This window comes from Phyllobates terribilis, unplaced genomic scaffold (genome assembly GCF_046119375.1).
Source record: "Phyllobates terribilis strain yellow unplaced genomic scaffold, ASM4611937v1 Scaffold_9__5_contigs__length_417890890, whole genome shotgun sequence".
Lineage (NCBI taxonomy): Eukaryota > Metazoa > Chordata > Amphibia > Anura > Dendrobatidae > Phyllobates > Phyllobates terribilis.
In genome coordinates this window covers 203239120-203254594 of record NW_027362769.1, presented here as the reverse complement: position 1 = coordinate 203254594, position 15475 = coordinate 203239120, and the positions used below count along the sequence as shown (strand labels likewise).

The 15475-nt window shown below is 43.0% G+C and overlaps 1 protein-coding gene across 1 annotated transcript in view; it reads left to right on the top strand.

Annotated features, from left to right (window-relative positions):
• DAGLB (diacylglycerol lipase beta) overlaps positions 1-9968 on the top strand; it is a 32103-nt gene extending 22135 nt beyond the window's left edge. The window contains exons 12-15 of the mRNA XM_073647583.1: positions 2388-2456; positions 2537-2609; positions 2762-3012; positions 4531-9968. Coding sequence (XP_073503684.1) covers positions 2388-2456; positions 2537-2609; positions 2762-3012; positions 4531-4729 — 592 coding nt within the window. The 3' untranslated portion in view covers positions 4730-9968. The remainder of the gene's footprint in view (positions 1-2387; positions 2457-2536; positions 2610-2761; positions 3013-4530) is intronic.
• The last annotated feature ends 5507 nt before the right edge of the window (positions 9969-15475 follow it).

Genomic DNA, 15475 nt, shown 5'->3' with positions numbered 1-15475 from the left:
TGGCCTTGGAATGCTCCTTTGTCTTTCCCATGTTGACCATGTCTGAGTGCTGTTCACAAGTTTGGGGAGGGTCTTAAATAGTCAGAAAAGGCTGGCAAAAGAGATCTTTAATCCACACATGTGAAGCTCATTATTCTTGGTGCCTGAACTACTTCTTAATACTTTAGGGGGACCAAACAGAATTCTTGTGCTTTGAGGGGTTGAATAATAAATGACACTCTGAATTAACTTTTAACGTTTTAAAAAAACAAACAAACAAAAAAAAATTTGCTGCAGTGCATTTCCCACTTCCAGGCTGATCTACAGTACAAATGTCACAATGCCAAGTTAATTCCGCATGTGTCAACCAGCTAAATCTGCAGGGGGTTGAATACTACTTGTAGGCACTGTATATACACACATGCTCTGGGTGGACCAGCTCTACATAACAAAATTAGGGTCACGATTGGTGCAGTTGGGGTTTATGGACCTTGTCCACGTGGTCCTTATTATGCCATTGGCACTTCAGCACAAGAGCCTGCCATATGCCAATAGTGCTGTGTTCCAGCCCGATGAAGGCCTATATGTCCAAAACATCTTTACTCAAATAAAATGCTACTTTCTATTTAATTCACAGGTGAGTTTGCTCAAGGACTTAAAGGGTTGTCCACCTTTTTGGGACAATTTTCTTTTTTTTCCCCCTTAAATTCACATATTTGGAGCTAAAATCACTTTTGAAATTGGGCTCATTAAAAAAAAATTGCCCAGTTTGCTTTCTATAGCTTTTGTGTTGCACTGCCTGTTGCTGGCTGCAGAATGAGTTAACTGAGATTCCATCAGCGAGTTCTTTCTGGCGGGCTGGTCTGTATAGTTTTTTTTCACTTTTTTCTTTTTTTTCTGAGCCGTTTTTAGCTGATTTATGACCAGAGACCCCATTTAAAATTTAATATGTAGGGAAACAAAAAGCCTGAAAGGGCCCATTGATGCAAAAATTGTAATGCAAACCAATTGCAAAAAAGATTTTTAGCCCCAAGTGCATGTAAAAAACAATAACAAAGTGACCCCCAAAGGTGAACAACCCTGTTAGTGATTTTCCTTTCATATATATCCTGTATAAATGTTACTACACATCTTTCATTCTGTTCCTAGAAACTGATAGATGTTAGATCATTACTAACCTAATGTTAATGGCCTTAGTGTTATGAAAGTGGGGTTCTGACAACGAAGGACAAGCCGTATATTTAAAGGGAATCCGTCATTAGGTTTTTGCTCCCCCATCTGAGAGCAGCATGATATATGGGCAGCGATCCTGATTCCAGCGATGTCACTTACTTGGCTTTTTGCTGCAGTTTGGATAAAATACCTGTCCTATCTGCTGCAGATCTAGCAGTTCTCTGAATGCTGAGCTCTGTATAACCCCGTCCACATCAGTGAGTGGCAACTTTATGTATGCGCTGTGCATAGGCAGAAAGGGGCAAATTAGTGGTGGGAGCTGAGTTTTACAGAGCTCATGAATATGGAGGACTACATGGCAGCAGGTTTACTAGTCTAGTGATAATCTCCTGCGGAGAAAACAGGGATTTTATAAAAACAATTCCATCTGTGTGTCACTTGCTGTAGGAGTCCTTGTCACTACATCATGCTGCTATCAGATATGACCAAACCTGGTTACAGATTTCCTTTAACCCCTTAACGACCTTGGACGCATGGGTACATCCAAGGTCGCCTCCCCCTCTTTGGCGCAGGCTCCGGCAATGATCCCGCACCTTTCCGGGCACATTACAGCTGATCTGATCATTGCAATTTCACCGCACTTGGAATTTGTTTCCTATTTTTTTTTTGAATACACAATATGGTAAAACCAATGGTGTCATTGAAAAGTACAACTCGTCACGCAAAACACAAGCCCTCACACGGCCACATTGACGGTAAAAAAAAAAGTTATGGCTCTGGGAAGAAGGGGAGCGAAAATAGAAAAACCCAAGGTGGTGAAGGGGTTAAAAAGCAGGAGAACTATAAGGACCACAATGATTTTGCTGCACTATGTAAAGCTCTTAAGCTCTCTCTAGTGGTGACTGCAAGCTGCTAGAATATTTCAGATCTCGGTCTTTGTGCTCTGTAACAGAAAAAACAAGGCTCAGATTTGATAATAAATTATCTACACAAAACCAATGATAATGGACGGTTACACAACATGGCATCTCTTGGTAAAAACTATGCAAATAGTGTTCTGGGCAACCTTCTGACCATCAGATCCTCCGCTGCTGCAGAGAGCCGGACTTTGCTGTGCTCGTGGTCTGATATCACACTTACTCACGCAGAATGAGAAGATCTTTGACATTTCGGTGGTTTAGTTTATTGCTGTACACAAAATGTGGCCTAGTTACTGGTTTTATTCTTTTCTCTAGCAAAGCTCTCGCTGATTTTTCCAAAAGTTTCATCATCTCGATAATAGTTGGAAAAGATCTAGTGCCAAGGTAAGGGCTCGGTTTTTTAAATAAACCTGATATAGTAAGCGCCACACGTCCCATTCATTGTCCTATATCTTCCATTACAGGCTGAGTTTACCCAACATGGAAGATCTGAAGAACCGAATATTGAGGATGGTGGTCAACTGTAACCGACCCAAGGTATGTGATTGTGGAGAAACAACCCTATGACTGTAGGGTGACCATCACTGGAGTGGGAGGGAAGCCAGATCATTAGATGCCATCTCCAGTTATTACCTTTCGATAGTAGAGGATATCCGGGTAACCTTGAATGATTTTTCCTTGACTCTCAGTATCGGATCCTGCTTCATGGCTGTTGGTATGAAATATGCGGTGGTAGTCCAGATGGCTTCCCGACCGAACTGGATGGTAGAAACATGGCATCTCTAACGCAGCCATTGCTGGCTGAGCAGACTTTTTTGATCCAGAAGTCGTCTTCATACAGCACATTAACAGAGGGGTCCCCTTCTGATTCCCCCCGATATCCTCCTCTGTATCTACCAGGGAGAATCATCCATATTACAGAAGACAACCGAGCAGGGTGGTAAGTATATCCTGGGCATGGCATGGCATTTAGTATGGGTGAGGTCCAACTTGGCATGGGTGAGGTCCAACTTGGCAGACTTGGATCCTTGGAGGTGCAGTTGCAGATTTTTATGCCCTCTGCACTGCAAATTTGTGATGTTTTTTTGTATAATACACAACCCCATCTGCACTTTGTGGGGAGGGGGGGAAATCCAGCTCAGAATTCACAGCATGGTGCAGATCTTTAAATAGCTGTCATGTCTGGCCTTACCCTGGGGGCATGTTCCCATGGCGTAAACTTAAATCCACATGTATTCTCCCTTCTTACTGATTTCAATAGGAATCTACAGCCTAGTTCACATGCCGCTTATTTTACTGCCGCAGATTTGAAATGCGTGACTGACACACACACACACACACACACACACACACACACACACACACACACACACACACACACACACACACACTTGACGTGTCACTTATTGACGCGATTCTCGTCCGGTAGCCGCATTCTTTCAGTAGAGTAATTTTTTTGGGTAAATGTACCCGGAAGGTTTACACTTATGCTCCTATAGATTTATTTTGTTGTTTTTTTTGTTTGGGTGGGCTAGAAACTGCAGTTTGGGCTTTCTTTTTAATATATTTCACATAAGATTTTAACCGACCTTTTGGAGGGCATGTCAGCATTACGATGTACACTCCTTTATTGCTGAGTTTCCCCTGTAACTGGGGCTGGCATATTAGCAGGGTGAATGACCTTCTCCAGACTGCACCATAGAGTTGACAATAGTCTGCAAAATTCCTCCATACACATTAGACTAAAGTCGTCCGAGGCCACCAATATCTGTGCGATTGGCTGACAGCTCAATGTGTACGGGGGCTTGTGCCCTTAAACGCATGAATGTTCGGCCAAGCCGTACGATCTTCTATATGGGGGAGAGATTGCAGATCTCCAAATGATTGGTCTAATGTATATGGGGCTTGTTCTAAGTTAGACGTCATCTCCTATCCTTGGGACAAAGGATAATTTCCTGATAGCTGGGGGCTGACCGCAGAGCCTGTGAAAGGAGCGGAGGTGGAGTATGAGTACGCTGTGCTCCATTCATTCTTATGGGAGCACTGGAGACAAGCCTGACTTGCTGCGCCAGTCCCATTAAGAATGAATGGCGCAGAGGTGCTCCTGCTTGAACATTGCTACATGCATACGGGGCTCTTCACAGCACCATATTCAGTACCGTTTGGACCCCCAATGAACGGGATGATGTTCACTATTCCTTTGAAACTTGGCACAACCCCATTTAAGACCCAGCAGCTTCCTGGCAGCCGGTGATCAAGTGATTGCTGGAACTAAAGAATGAAAATCTATAGCTGCATGATCTCAATCGTCCAGGACATCCTTGCAAAGTGAAGTGCAGACCACCTGGATGTAATAAGATGTTTGGCAGTCCGTGTGTATATAGGACCGTATACTTACAGTACTGTGCCACCATTGGTTTGGGGTGAGTACATTTGACCCCATTGTGTTTCTTTCCAGGCTCTGCTTCTCGGATGTGAAATACAACGCACGGTGGTCAAAAGAGACTTCATTCAGCAGCATCTACATCAGCCCGAGGATGATCACCGACCACATGCCGGACATTGTACTGAGCGCTCTCAGGAGCCTGTGTCAGGAGAGAGCCGGCTGCGGCCCCTGTCAGACTGCACCACAGACTTTACGGACAAATCAGGTCTAAGCCATTGCTATGTTGCACCTTCTCGCCTCTGTGGATTCAGGGGGGACAAGTGAAGCAGTCTTCACTTGGGATATTAATAACACCGTAACGTTCCCTTTACTGCAGGACAGGGGCGTCGCAGCGGGGAGGTGATCCTGGAGGCATGAAACAAGTCGAGAGGTTGCTTTTTGCACAATGCTTTGTGTTTGGAAAAGTGAGTTTAATATTTTCTTGGAACAGTCTGGTCTAATATTTTATCCTTTTTAAAGGGAATTTATTATTTTACCCAAATAAAGCGAATGCACTGTAAAAATAGAACGTTATACAACCCCCTGATATAGTTTGTGTTCAGATCTCTGCTTGTTGTCAGTGAGTGATTACATTCTTCTGTACAAACAGAAGCTTAAAAACACGCACAGACCTCGTTCTTCTGACGGCCGAGAATTGGGTACGATTGTATCCACTCTCGGCAGCAGTAGGGACCGTTTGCTTCAATCATACTAATGAAGTCCAAAAAAAAATCCTATATAGGGTCTCGTGCAACTACGAACACAAGAAACCCACTGAAGAAAGCATGACTATATATCGCCATAAAACATAACAAGCTTTAATAGTATACAGTAATAAAAACATGACGACAATCCATATAGAGCAAATAGATCTAATAGAATATGGTGGCAACTATACTAATAATAGCACATGTATAGAGAAACCATATACATGTATAATACAGAGTCGGATATAACAATACCCACCAGCAGTAAGGAGGAAGTCAAGATAGAAAGTTGTGCGTTTCGCACAATGTGCTTCATCAGGGGTATCATTCTGCCATTATATTCATGTGAGAGAAGGACGAGGTCTGCTTAGGTTTGCGGCCTCTAAATATATATATGGGATAATGGACTCATTCACTGACTGCAACCTGTGATTTTTGTAAACACAAAAGATATTAGGGAAAAATAAATTGAAGTCTGCGGCATGTGCTGTGTGTGTGTGTGTGTGTGTGTGTGTGTGTGTGTGTGTGTGTGTGTACGTACGTACGTACGATAGTCTATGTGGATGTGCAGCAGACGTGTCTAATGACTTATAAAGGCAGGTGCCCATTTACAAGTGGCTGTAATCCATAGTCACCAGTTTACCGTTTTGTCCGTCGGTGTTTGGAAAATGACAGCATAAGTTTTGTTATAGCTTTTGCGCTATATCAGGGATGCAGTATTAAATGGATACTTCAAGATGCAATAAATAAGATTTATACTGGATTGCAGACCCTTGAATAGACTACAGCAGCCCTTGTAGCCTCGGACCCCAAGAATCCCCTCAAAGAACCCGAGTAAGCATAGGTTATATTACGATACATTGTGCAGCATGAGCATGTCCAACGTTCAGTAAGCTTCACTGACCCTATATCAGACAAAAGTTGGGACCGTGATGGAGATTTGGGAGTTTCCCCCTTTTAAAGTCGGCTCCTGGGACCCCTGCAAGTTAAGTTGCTGATACCTCTTGAGCTCTGTTTTGAAGCACTGTGGGAATCTACGACCTACATGGTCCTACATGAGCCGAGCCCTCAACATGTAGCTCTTGACAATGGCTAATAGGGCTGCGCTGTCAACTCAGTTTAGTGGGGTAGAGAACGTCTTTTCATCTTTTTTCTATACAGATTCCTTTAAAATGACAGCACTCGAGGTGTTTCGTGTATTTGGTACACCTATACGCAATATTGATGAGGTCAATTTAAAGGGAGTTTTTCACTACTTCTAAACTCGCCCCCATCTTATTTAATTGCATGGTCACCTCTGGATGCCCCGGCCACCGCGTGTCACGGGATGTCTCATCTAGGTCTTCTTGTCCTGTAAATCCTTCCACGCTTCATATTCATACAGACCATTGCAGCACCGTCGTGTTCCTATGTAGAAGGTCTAGCCATGTGGGCAACCACGTGAGATGCCCTAATGGAGGCCAGTGCTAATACTCCTGGGACATGTCAAAAGCTGAGAGCAGAAACCAAAAGATCAGGATTGAAGCAAAGCTGCTAGAAAGTAGGTGGAAAAAGCGGAGTATTTGGAATCTTTGGAGATTAAAGGGTAGTTGAGAACCCCCTTACAATTGATGGCCTATCGGTGGGAGTCAGATTCCCGGCACCCCTGCTAATTGACCGAACATTGGTTAGTGCTACATTCCTTTCCCCCAGTGTATTGTCCAAAAGAATCAAATATTCAATAAAGTAAAGCTGGGAGCGCTGCCATGTGCTTTCTGCCAGTTATTAGGCCTCATGCAGACGTCCATCAATCTCGGACCGCAATGCACGGACTGGCTGCAGGTCTCTCGACCGGAGCATGACTGCTTTTTACATTTCTATGAGCAAGTCATGCTCAGGAGACCCGCGACCAGTCTGAGATCGGCCGAGATCCATGGACGTCTGCATGAGCTCTTACTCAGAAATTAGATATTGATAGAAGTGCAAATACAACAAATGAATATATTGGTCTGGACATGCTGGGAGTTGTAGTTCCCAAACCGCTCGAGAGGCTCTGTTTGGAGATCACTAGTCTATAATATCAGATGCTTGCCATACCATAAACTATAGGACAGGTTCAGACGAGCCTATGAAAAATCATCTGTATGTCTCTTTATACATCTGGTTTTATACATTGGCAGTGAAAAAAAAAATGTACGAGACCAAATACGGTTTCCTGTGTTAATAACCATAATTTATCTGTAAAGAACGATTGATTCTTATGGTATCTGATTTTATTTTTTTTGCACACCCTTTGATTGGGCGAGTCTCATCTGAAGAAACGGAAGAATGACATTTTTTTTTTTTTTCTTCCTTTTTGACACTGAGACTACTGAATAACATTGTTCTGTGGCTGTCACTATTAACAGCACATGTATGTATGAAACGCTGGTCTGAACGGGCCGCTACAGATATTACCATTGGGTTTGATTACCTGGGAAGACACCACTGCTGTTCTGTCCTTTTCCATTAATATACACCTATGTGTGCCGGCCATCTGTTGTTCCTATGTATTTATTCATCCAGAGAGATTTCTACATGACAGATATGTATTTCCTGGATTATTAAAAACCACATTGCTATTTCCTATTTAGTACTAATGGTGAGACCATCTGTTTTTATTCCTGTATTGTATGTAAGTTGCCTTAACCTACATGGTTGATAGATATTCTTTTATATTAGTTGTCCCATTTTTTGTTAAGAGTTCATGCCTGTTATCTAATCAGAGTGCTCGTCTGTTGGGATCCCCATTGATCATGTGTAATCTATAAGAGAACCAGCCAGCAAGTGTTAAATTCTTCTGCAGCACCCCCGCTGGAGAAATGAGGTATTACAGTTTCACTTTAAATTAATAGTCCGTGCATGTAATGCTCTGATGTGACCGCTCCTTCTAGTCAACCCTCTAAATACAATAAGATACACCAGCAGGGCAGAATAATTATTAAATATAATTAGTGCGACCCTATATACAAGTTGGCTAAGTTTGACTTTTACCCTTTTACAACACTGCTGCTTATAATCTGCACTGGATAACAAGGTCACTGATCACTGTGGGTTACGAATCCTCACATATGGCTGCCCCTCGCTATACCGCAGCATGGGAAGAATACATGTTACTGTCTGAAGATGTCAGTATCTTAGCCGGGCACGATGATTGATTCCTTTTGTACGTCGGCCGTGGTGCACGGGTAAAAGCTGATCACGTCTGAGGCTAAAGCGCTGCATGCAAGAAGGAAAATCCACAACCTTCATAGTCAGACTCAGGTTAAACATTTATCGCAGTTTGTCTTTGCCTAAAGGGATATTCTTAAGTTTGGAAATTAGACCCTATTGATGGGATAGGGGATAACGTCTCGATTTTTATGGGAGTGCTGAAGACCATCTGTCTCCAGCGGTCCCATTGAGGTGAATGATTGACCTCCTCTCTATTTTGTTCTTGGGACCAGTAGGGATACCAGCGGTCGGACCCCCAGCTATCGGGAAGTATCCTGTGGATAGGGGATAACTTCCAAACTTGAGAATAACTTTTTAAAGGGGTATCAAAATAATGAATTCCGATTTATTTTTATGAGACTCTGATACTGAAGAGCAGTATTCCTCATTCCTCACTTCCTTATGGTCCTCAAAGGGATATTGCCATCTCCAAAATCCTATCCTAATATGTAGTAGGTGTGGTAATAATAATATTAGCCAATACTTCCAATTAGCAATGTAGTATAGTTCTTCTAATTCGCTATGCCAATTTCCTCATGTGCAGGCATTGCAGGACCTTAGATATCCATGGTTGCGACCACTCATATAGTGACAGTTGTTAGTGGTTGTAACCATGGATACCTAAGCTACTCCAATGCCCTGCACATGGGGTAAGCAACATAGCGAATCAGAACTATCCTAATTTGCTAATATTTTTATGGAGATGGTAATACCCCTTTTAAGTAGAGGATCTACAACAAGTCTCTGAAATGTTGCTCTCCAGCTATTGCAAAGCTAGACCTCCTAGTATGCCATGATTACCAATGGTTGCCACAATGACGTCTGTTCATATGAGCTCACTCTTTATAGTGTAGCAGCTGTAGAATTTTTGGGAAAATGTATGCAAATTGGCTCTCCTCCACAAGAATGAAAGGTCATTATCAGATCAGTGGGGGGATGGGACGGCCGAAACCCTCATCCCTTCGATCAGCTATTTCCTGTGTTGGCGGAGTCCAGATGTGATCTGTTGTGGAGTGGAATAGCACAGCGCCGTCAGCTGCCACAGCAGGGTACTGCTGATCCACTCTCATTGTTGTGAATAGAGCGTGGATGTGCAGTACCCTGCCGCGGCCACTATACAGTTGATGGTGCTGTGCAGCTCCGCAACTGATCCCATCCGCCGACACCGAGAACAGCTGATCAGCGGGGTGTTGGGTGTCGCACATATTGAGGACCTGTTGTAAAGGGTGGCCATCACTATAAAAGTACGGGACAACCCCTTTTAAAGAGAGAAGTCTTAGTCGACTCTTCTCCAGGATGAGACGGGAATGTGCACTCACCATCACTGAATGTATGAGGGTCTGCTCATGGCCCCTCACTCCCCTCCTCTTTATTTCTTAGCTTTCTGCCATGTTCATTTCACACTTTTGCACATTATTTTGTGACTTGAGGATGTTGAGCTTTGTCTAAGTGCTCATGTACATACATTGTCAATGCTGTTGTATAAACATTTCTATGCCGCTGAGATCTCAGAATAAAATATTTTAAAACCTTTCTGGTCCTTTTTTTTCTTTTAATGGATATGCTGGTGTCCCATTGCAATGGAGGGAGAACTTGCCTCTGCCCAGTGCTTCTCTCCTCCTCTAATCTTGGGTCGGCGGTGCCAGCAGCGCCTCCTCAGGCCAAGCAGGGAGGCCGTGTTAATACAGTCCTGGTTTAGGGATACAGAGGCTTAAATCCAGGACCCCGACTGCTGACCGACAAAGGGGGAGTTCAGAACAATACCATCATGAAAGCCCTGAAAGATATCAGTACGTGACCACTCATGTACAGCCATTGAGCTGTGGCATTGCCTAAGTGACTGGCAAACTAGAAGCAACCATACGCAGGTCAGCAAAAGTGTAAAAGCTAAAATATTGAAGAGAATCTGTTACCAGCTTTTTAATTCCCCCATCAGCGAGCTGCGTAAAGCCAGGTCAGATACCCTGATTCCAGGGCTGGGTCACTTACTGGACTTCTTGCTGTAGTTTTGATATAAACTTATCTGCTGCAGCTCTGCTAGTCTTCTCATTGATGAACTACTGCTTTGTAGACCTCCATATTCATGAGCTTTGTCTATCACTGCACCAAATCTCTGATTGGCAGTCAATCAGTAATTTGGGCAAGCAGCCCGGTAAGTGACACATTGCTGGAATCAGGGTTATATTTCCCAATGTGGAAGCAGCATGATGTAGGGACATAGATTTTTTTTCATTTATATATGAAGCGTGGCCAATTTTTAGTTTTAATTCTTGACTGCGATCTAGAGGCTAGGAGACATTTCTTAAAGGGGTTTTCCACTTGAGAGAAGTGGTCCTCAGACGTTTTTATACTTGTAAAGATCAGGTCCATCGCCAGCTTTTGGATTCTGCTTCGGTCTCTATTTTGGCTGCAGCCAATCAGATTCCTGGCTGCCCGTGTCTGTTTTTAAGTTTGAATGGTTGTCATTTGGGAAATGTCCGATGGCGACTTCCAATAGCTGCTAGGTCTCCTATAATTCAGGGGTGGAGTTGACTGTGATGGAACAGCAAATGCTTATGAATTTTACAGGTAAAGACTGGTTACAACACACATTTTTCAAGGTTGATAAGTTCACTGCTGAAGAGTGTGATTTCTATATACGTAACTTTTCCATATGACCACAGATGAGGCAACCTAAATGGACACTGTCCCCCTTCCCATTAGATGCACTCCCCAACGTCCGCTTCAGGGGCTCAGATGGCTGTCTTTTATAGCGGACTTCACTAATGGAAATACTTTACTGTCATCTAGTGGTCAGTACTGTTAATTACTTCTAGTATCTTTATTTCTGTAGTGCCCTCTAGTGGAAACTGCTGCCAATTAGTAACAGGTTTATTGCAAGTTAAAGGGAAAATCCATTAAAGGACATAAGCGATCATCATCATAAAATGACTTGGTGTTTAAATCATATTTTTTTGTTTAAGTGTTGTAAAAAAGTTAAATAAGGGGCTCTTGGTTAGAAACTACAGGTATGTCTAAGCAGATTTCTTATCGACCACGGTCGGCCGTTTTTGCAGGGACAAGGTAATTTTCTGATAACATTCCCTTGAAAGAGCCATTGTTTAAATTAAGTTTATGCTAAATGTATTTTAGGATTTATTTTTTCATATAGTTTTTTTTATTGTTTGTGAACACTTCAGAATTTTCCATATTTCTGCATACATTTAACCTAAAACTATATCAGATTTTCACATGTAAGTAGATTAAGAGAAACAAATGCGTCAACATTAGATAGTTTGTTTTTTTTTTTTTTTTGTTTTTTTTTATATATTAAGGAAAATGATGAAATATCACGTCTGGAACTTCAGAATGATGCTCATTGGGCTAGGAAAGGTACATAACCATCACTAAAAAGTTTTGAATCCACCAATTCACATTCAGACTGTGTACAAAAGGAGGAAATTCACGAACATTATTGCCCTCCTCAAGCGTGTTTGACCAACAAAGATCACTCCACGAACAAGGCGTATAATGGTCTGCAGTGTCACAAAGGAGCCCAAGGTAAACTCTAAGCAACTAAAGGCCTCTCACTTTAGTGGCAGGAGGACACTGAACAACAATGGTGTGCATGGCAGGATTGCAAGAGGAATGTCCTTGCTCTCCAAAAATAACATTACTGCCCATCTGCAGTTTGCTAAAGATCACCTGGACAAGCCAGAAGGCTGTTAATAGTGTTTTGTGGACAGATGAGATAAAGAAAAAGTAGAGCTCTTTGTTTTAAATGACAAGCGGTTTGTTTGGAGAAAGAATAACCTGACATTACAGCATAAAAACCCTCATATCATCTGTGAAACACCATTTACTATAGCTTGAGCCCGTTTTGTGTAATCTGGGGCCAGGATGGCTGCCATCATTGATGGAAAAATTAATTATACCAGCAAATTCTAAAGGAAAATGTCAGGAGTGGACATCTGTCTATGAGCCGAATTGTAATGAAACGTGGGTCACGGAGAGAGACAATGACCCAAGGCACACAAGTCATTCTAAAAAAAACAAAGTATTGGAATGGTCAAGTCCTAGACCTTAAACCTATAGAAATGTTGTGGAAGGACCTGTAGTGAGCAGTTCATAGGAGAAAACCCACCAACATAATAGAGCTGAAGCTGTTTTCTGGGGAGGAATGAGCTAAAATTCAAGCCGGTATACAGAACTAATCAATAATTACAGGAAACGTTTAGATGAACGTATTGCTGCACAAGGGGGTCACACAGATATTGAGAGCAAAGGTTCACATACTTTTACCACTCAGACATCTGATATTGGACTGTTCCTTTACCGCGGCCCCATAGGAAATAACTGAAGCACAAGTTTAGCATGTGCCCATCCGCTCCAATCTAACAGGGATAAAAGTTCCCCATTCTGCCAATCGATAAATATCGCCTGTTCTGTGTATTGGTGATAACTTGTTTTATCCGAACAACCCCTTTAAAAAGAGTTTGTCAGGTCAAGCTAAGCTCATATCCTTATAGGGACATATCTCCTATTAACATTGCAAATGTAGTGATCTAATCGCTGCCTCCGCTCTGCAGAAACTTCAATTAAATATGCTAATTAGGCTGCACGGTGCACCCTTAGCATAAACAAGGGGCATGTCTGATACAAGCAACGCAGCACTGTAAACATAGCTCCCAACCGTCCCGGTTTTCACGAGACTGTCTCTGTTTGAGGGCTCAGTCCCGCATCGCGTCACAACTCAGCTTTTCTCACGGCTGTGGAGGGTGGTGGGGCGGGTTGCAGCAGCGGGCACAGGCAGTAGCTAACAGCTACAGCTGCAGCTACCACGTGTGTCCACTGCTAAAGAAGATGAATATTCACTGTTCTCCATGCCTATGGGGGTGGAGAGGAGTGATTATTCATTTTCCTTAATAGTGTCCACTGTCAATCGCAGCCGCCGGCTTCCTGCTGCGGCTCCGTGATCCTGTGTGTCCACTATTAGAGTGAATGAATATTCACTCTTCTCTGCTCCCATGGGTGTGGAGAAAAGTGAATATTCATTCTCTTTAGTAGCGGGCACAGAGGATAGCGGAGCCGCGGCCATGCTGACAGTGCGCTCTTTTAAGAAGAATGACTAATCAATCCTCTCCACGCCTATAGTCCCGCTGTGGAGAGGAGTGAATATCCCCACAGCTCACCTCGGCATCTGAGAGCGCATGGCAGTGATGTCATGCGCTGCTCAGATGCTGACATGAGCTGCTGGCTGACAGGATGCAGCGCTATAGCAGAGGGGAGGAAGAAAGGTCAGTAGAATTGTTTATTTTTTCATGTGTGCAGTGATGGTGGGGGCCATGCATACCAGGATTGGAGATGAGGGGGGCCATACATACCAGGATATGGATCTGAGGGGGCCATGTGTACCAGGATTGGGGATGAGGGCCGTCTGTGAATGCACCTCATTACCAGTGCCCCTCTGACAATGCCAGCAAGGGGAGAAAGAAATGGTAAATGGGCGTGGATTGGGGTGTGCCCAAAATCTGCTGTGATGCGCTACTCGTGCCGCATGGTCTGTCCCTCTTTCTCTTTTTCAAAAGTTGGGAGGTATGCTGTAAATCACCAGCGTGAAGGTAGGGAGGCATGCAAAACTCCTGTGGTGTCAGGACACTAGACTGAGCTTTTTGGTCACACCAAGGATGCACTGAGCAGTCTAATTAACAAAGGTGATTAAACTTCAGTTTATGCAGAAAGGATGCAGTGATTTGATCATTAGATGTATAGATAGGGGCTCCATCCCCTCCAAAGTTATCTGCTTAGTTTATACTGTCAGTTTGGGCTGACAATCTCCCTCTAAACGTGGCTGCAGGTAGTCAGGCCTTATGACTTGAATGAGTTGTCGCATGAAGATATTTAATTGAAAATGAAGTTTGCTCGTTGAACACCGCTAGTCCACTCATTTTACTGCACCCTGAACACTGTAAAAGAAACCTAATAAAACAATGGTTGAATTGCATTTTTTCCCCCAATTATCAGTACGTTATATGTTGTCAATCAAAATTATAACTCGTCTTGGAAGAAAACGAGCCCTCATATTCTATGTCGATGGAAAACCTCAAACGAGATGTGGCTCTTACAAAAAGAGGGAAGGGAAATACAAGTGCAAAACTGAAAATGGGCCTGATTATGGAGGGGTCAAATGACAGTCCCTTCATGTAATAGAAAGGCCAGGACCACCACAGTCGGGAGCGCTAATTACCTACCAGTAGCAGGTTAATTTACTGAAGCAATAAAGCCGTGGCTGAATATCACTAACATTGGGCAAATAGTAGTTCTCAGCCAACTGGTACACATTTGGGGCTTTAGTATCCCCTTATTTACTGTTATATTCCCCATAGAGGTACCTATGCAGTAGGAGAAGCCACAAAGCACCAGCACAGTAATATCAACCACAAAAAAATACCCATAAACTGTGTTATATACAGTGCCAATCATATTGTCCCAACCCCATACATATTAGATAGAGGAGAGGTCCAGGCAGTTTCTGGGACCAGATGTTTGGGATTTCATCTGTTGGTTGCTTTGTCCTTTTAAAAATTGATTGACCTTTTACCAGACTGAAACGTCAGAGTGATGTCACTTATAAAGTGCGTTCCTTATCTGCCACTTTTACCTTTGTCACCCTGTTTAGTCATTATCATGGGGTTACAGGGTTTGTTATAGCAGACTGCGCGGACGCCGATCACTCCCAGTAGTTTAAAAAAGGAAATCTATAGGAATGAACTTTGTAATCTTTTGGTTTGAAGAGACAGATATTGATAAACATGTGTCATCTGCAACTTCCTAATTTACTATCAGTAACAAACATATGCTGCTGCAAACTCAAAGCATGGGGACATCCTACCCCCCGGAGTTATCATCAGGGTACATGTTGTATCATGACTGCTATAGCTTTCTAATAGTGGCAGTCGCTAAGACTATGTCCTCTGTCAGATACTGACAATTTCGAAATAAGAGTCCTGTCTCTAAGGATCCAAAGCTTATAGACGCCTCTCCATTACTAATCCGTGGGC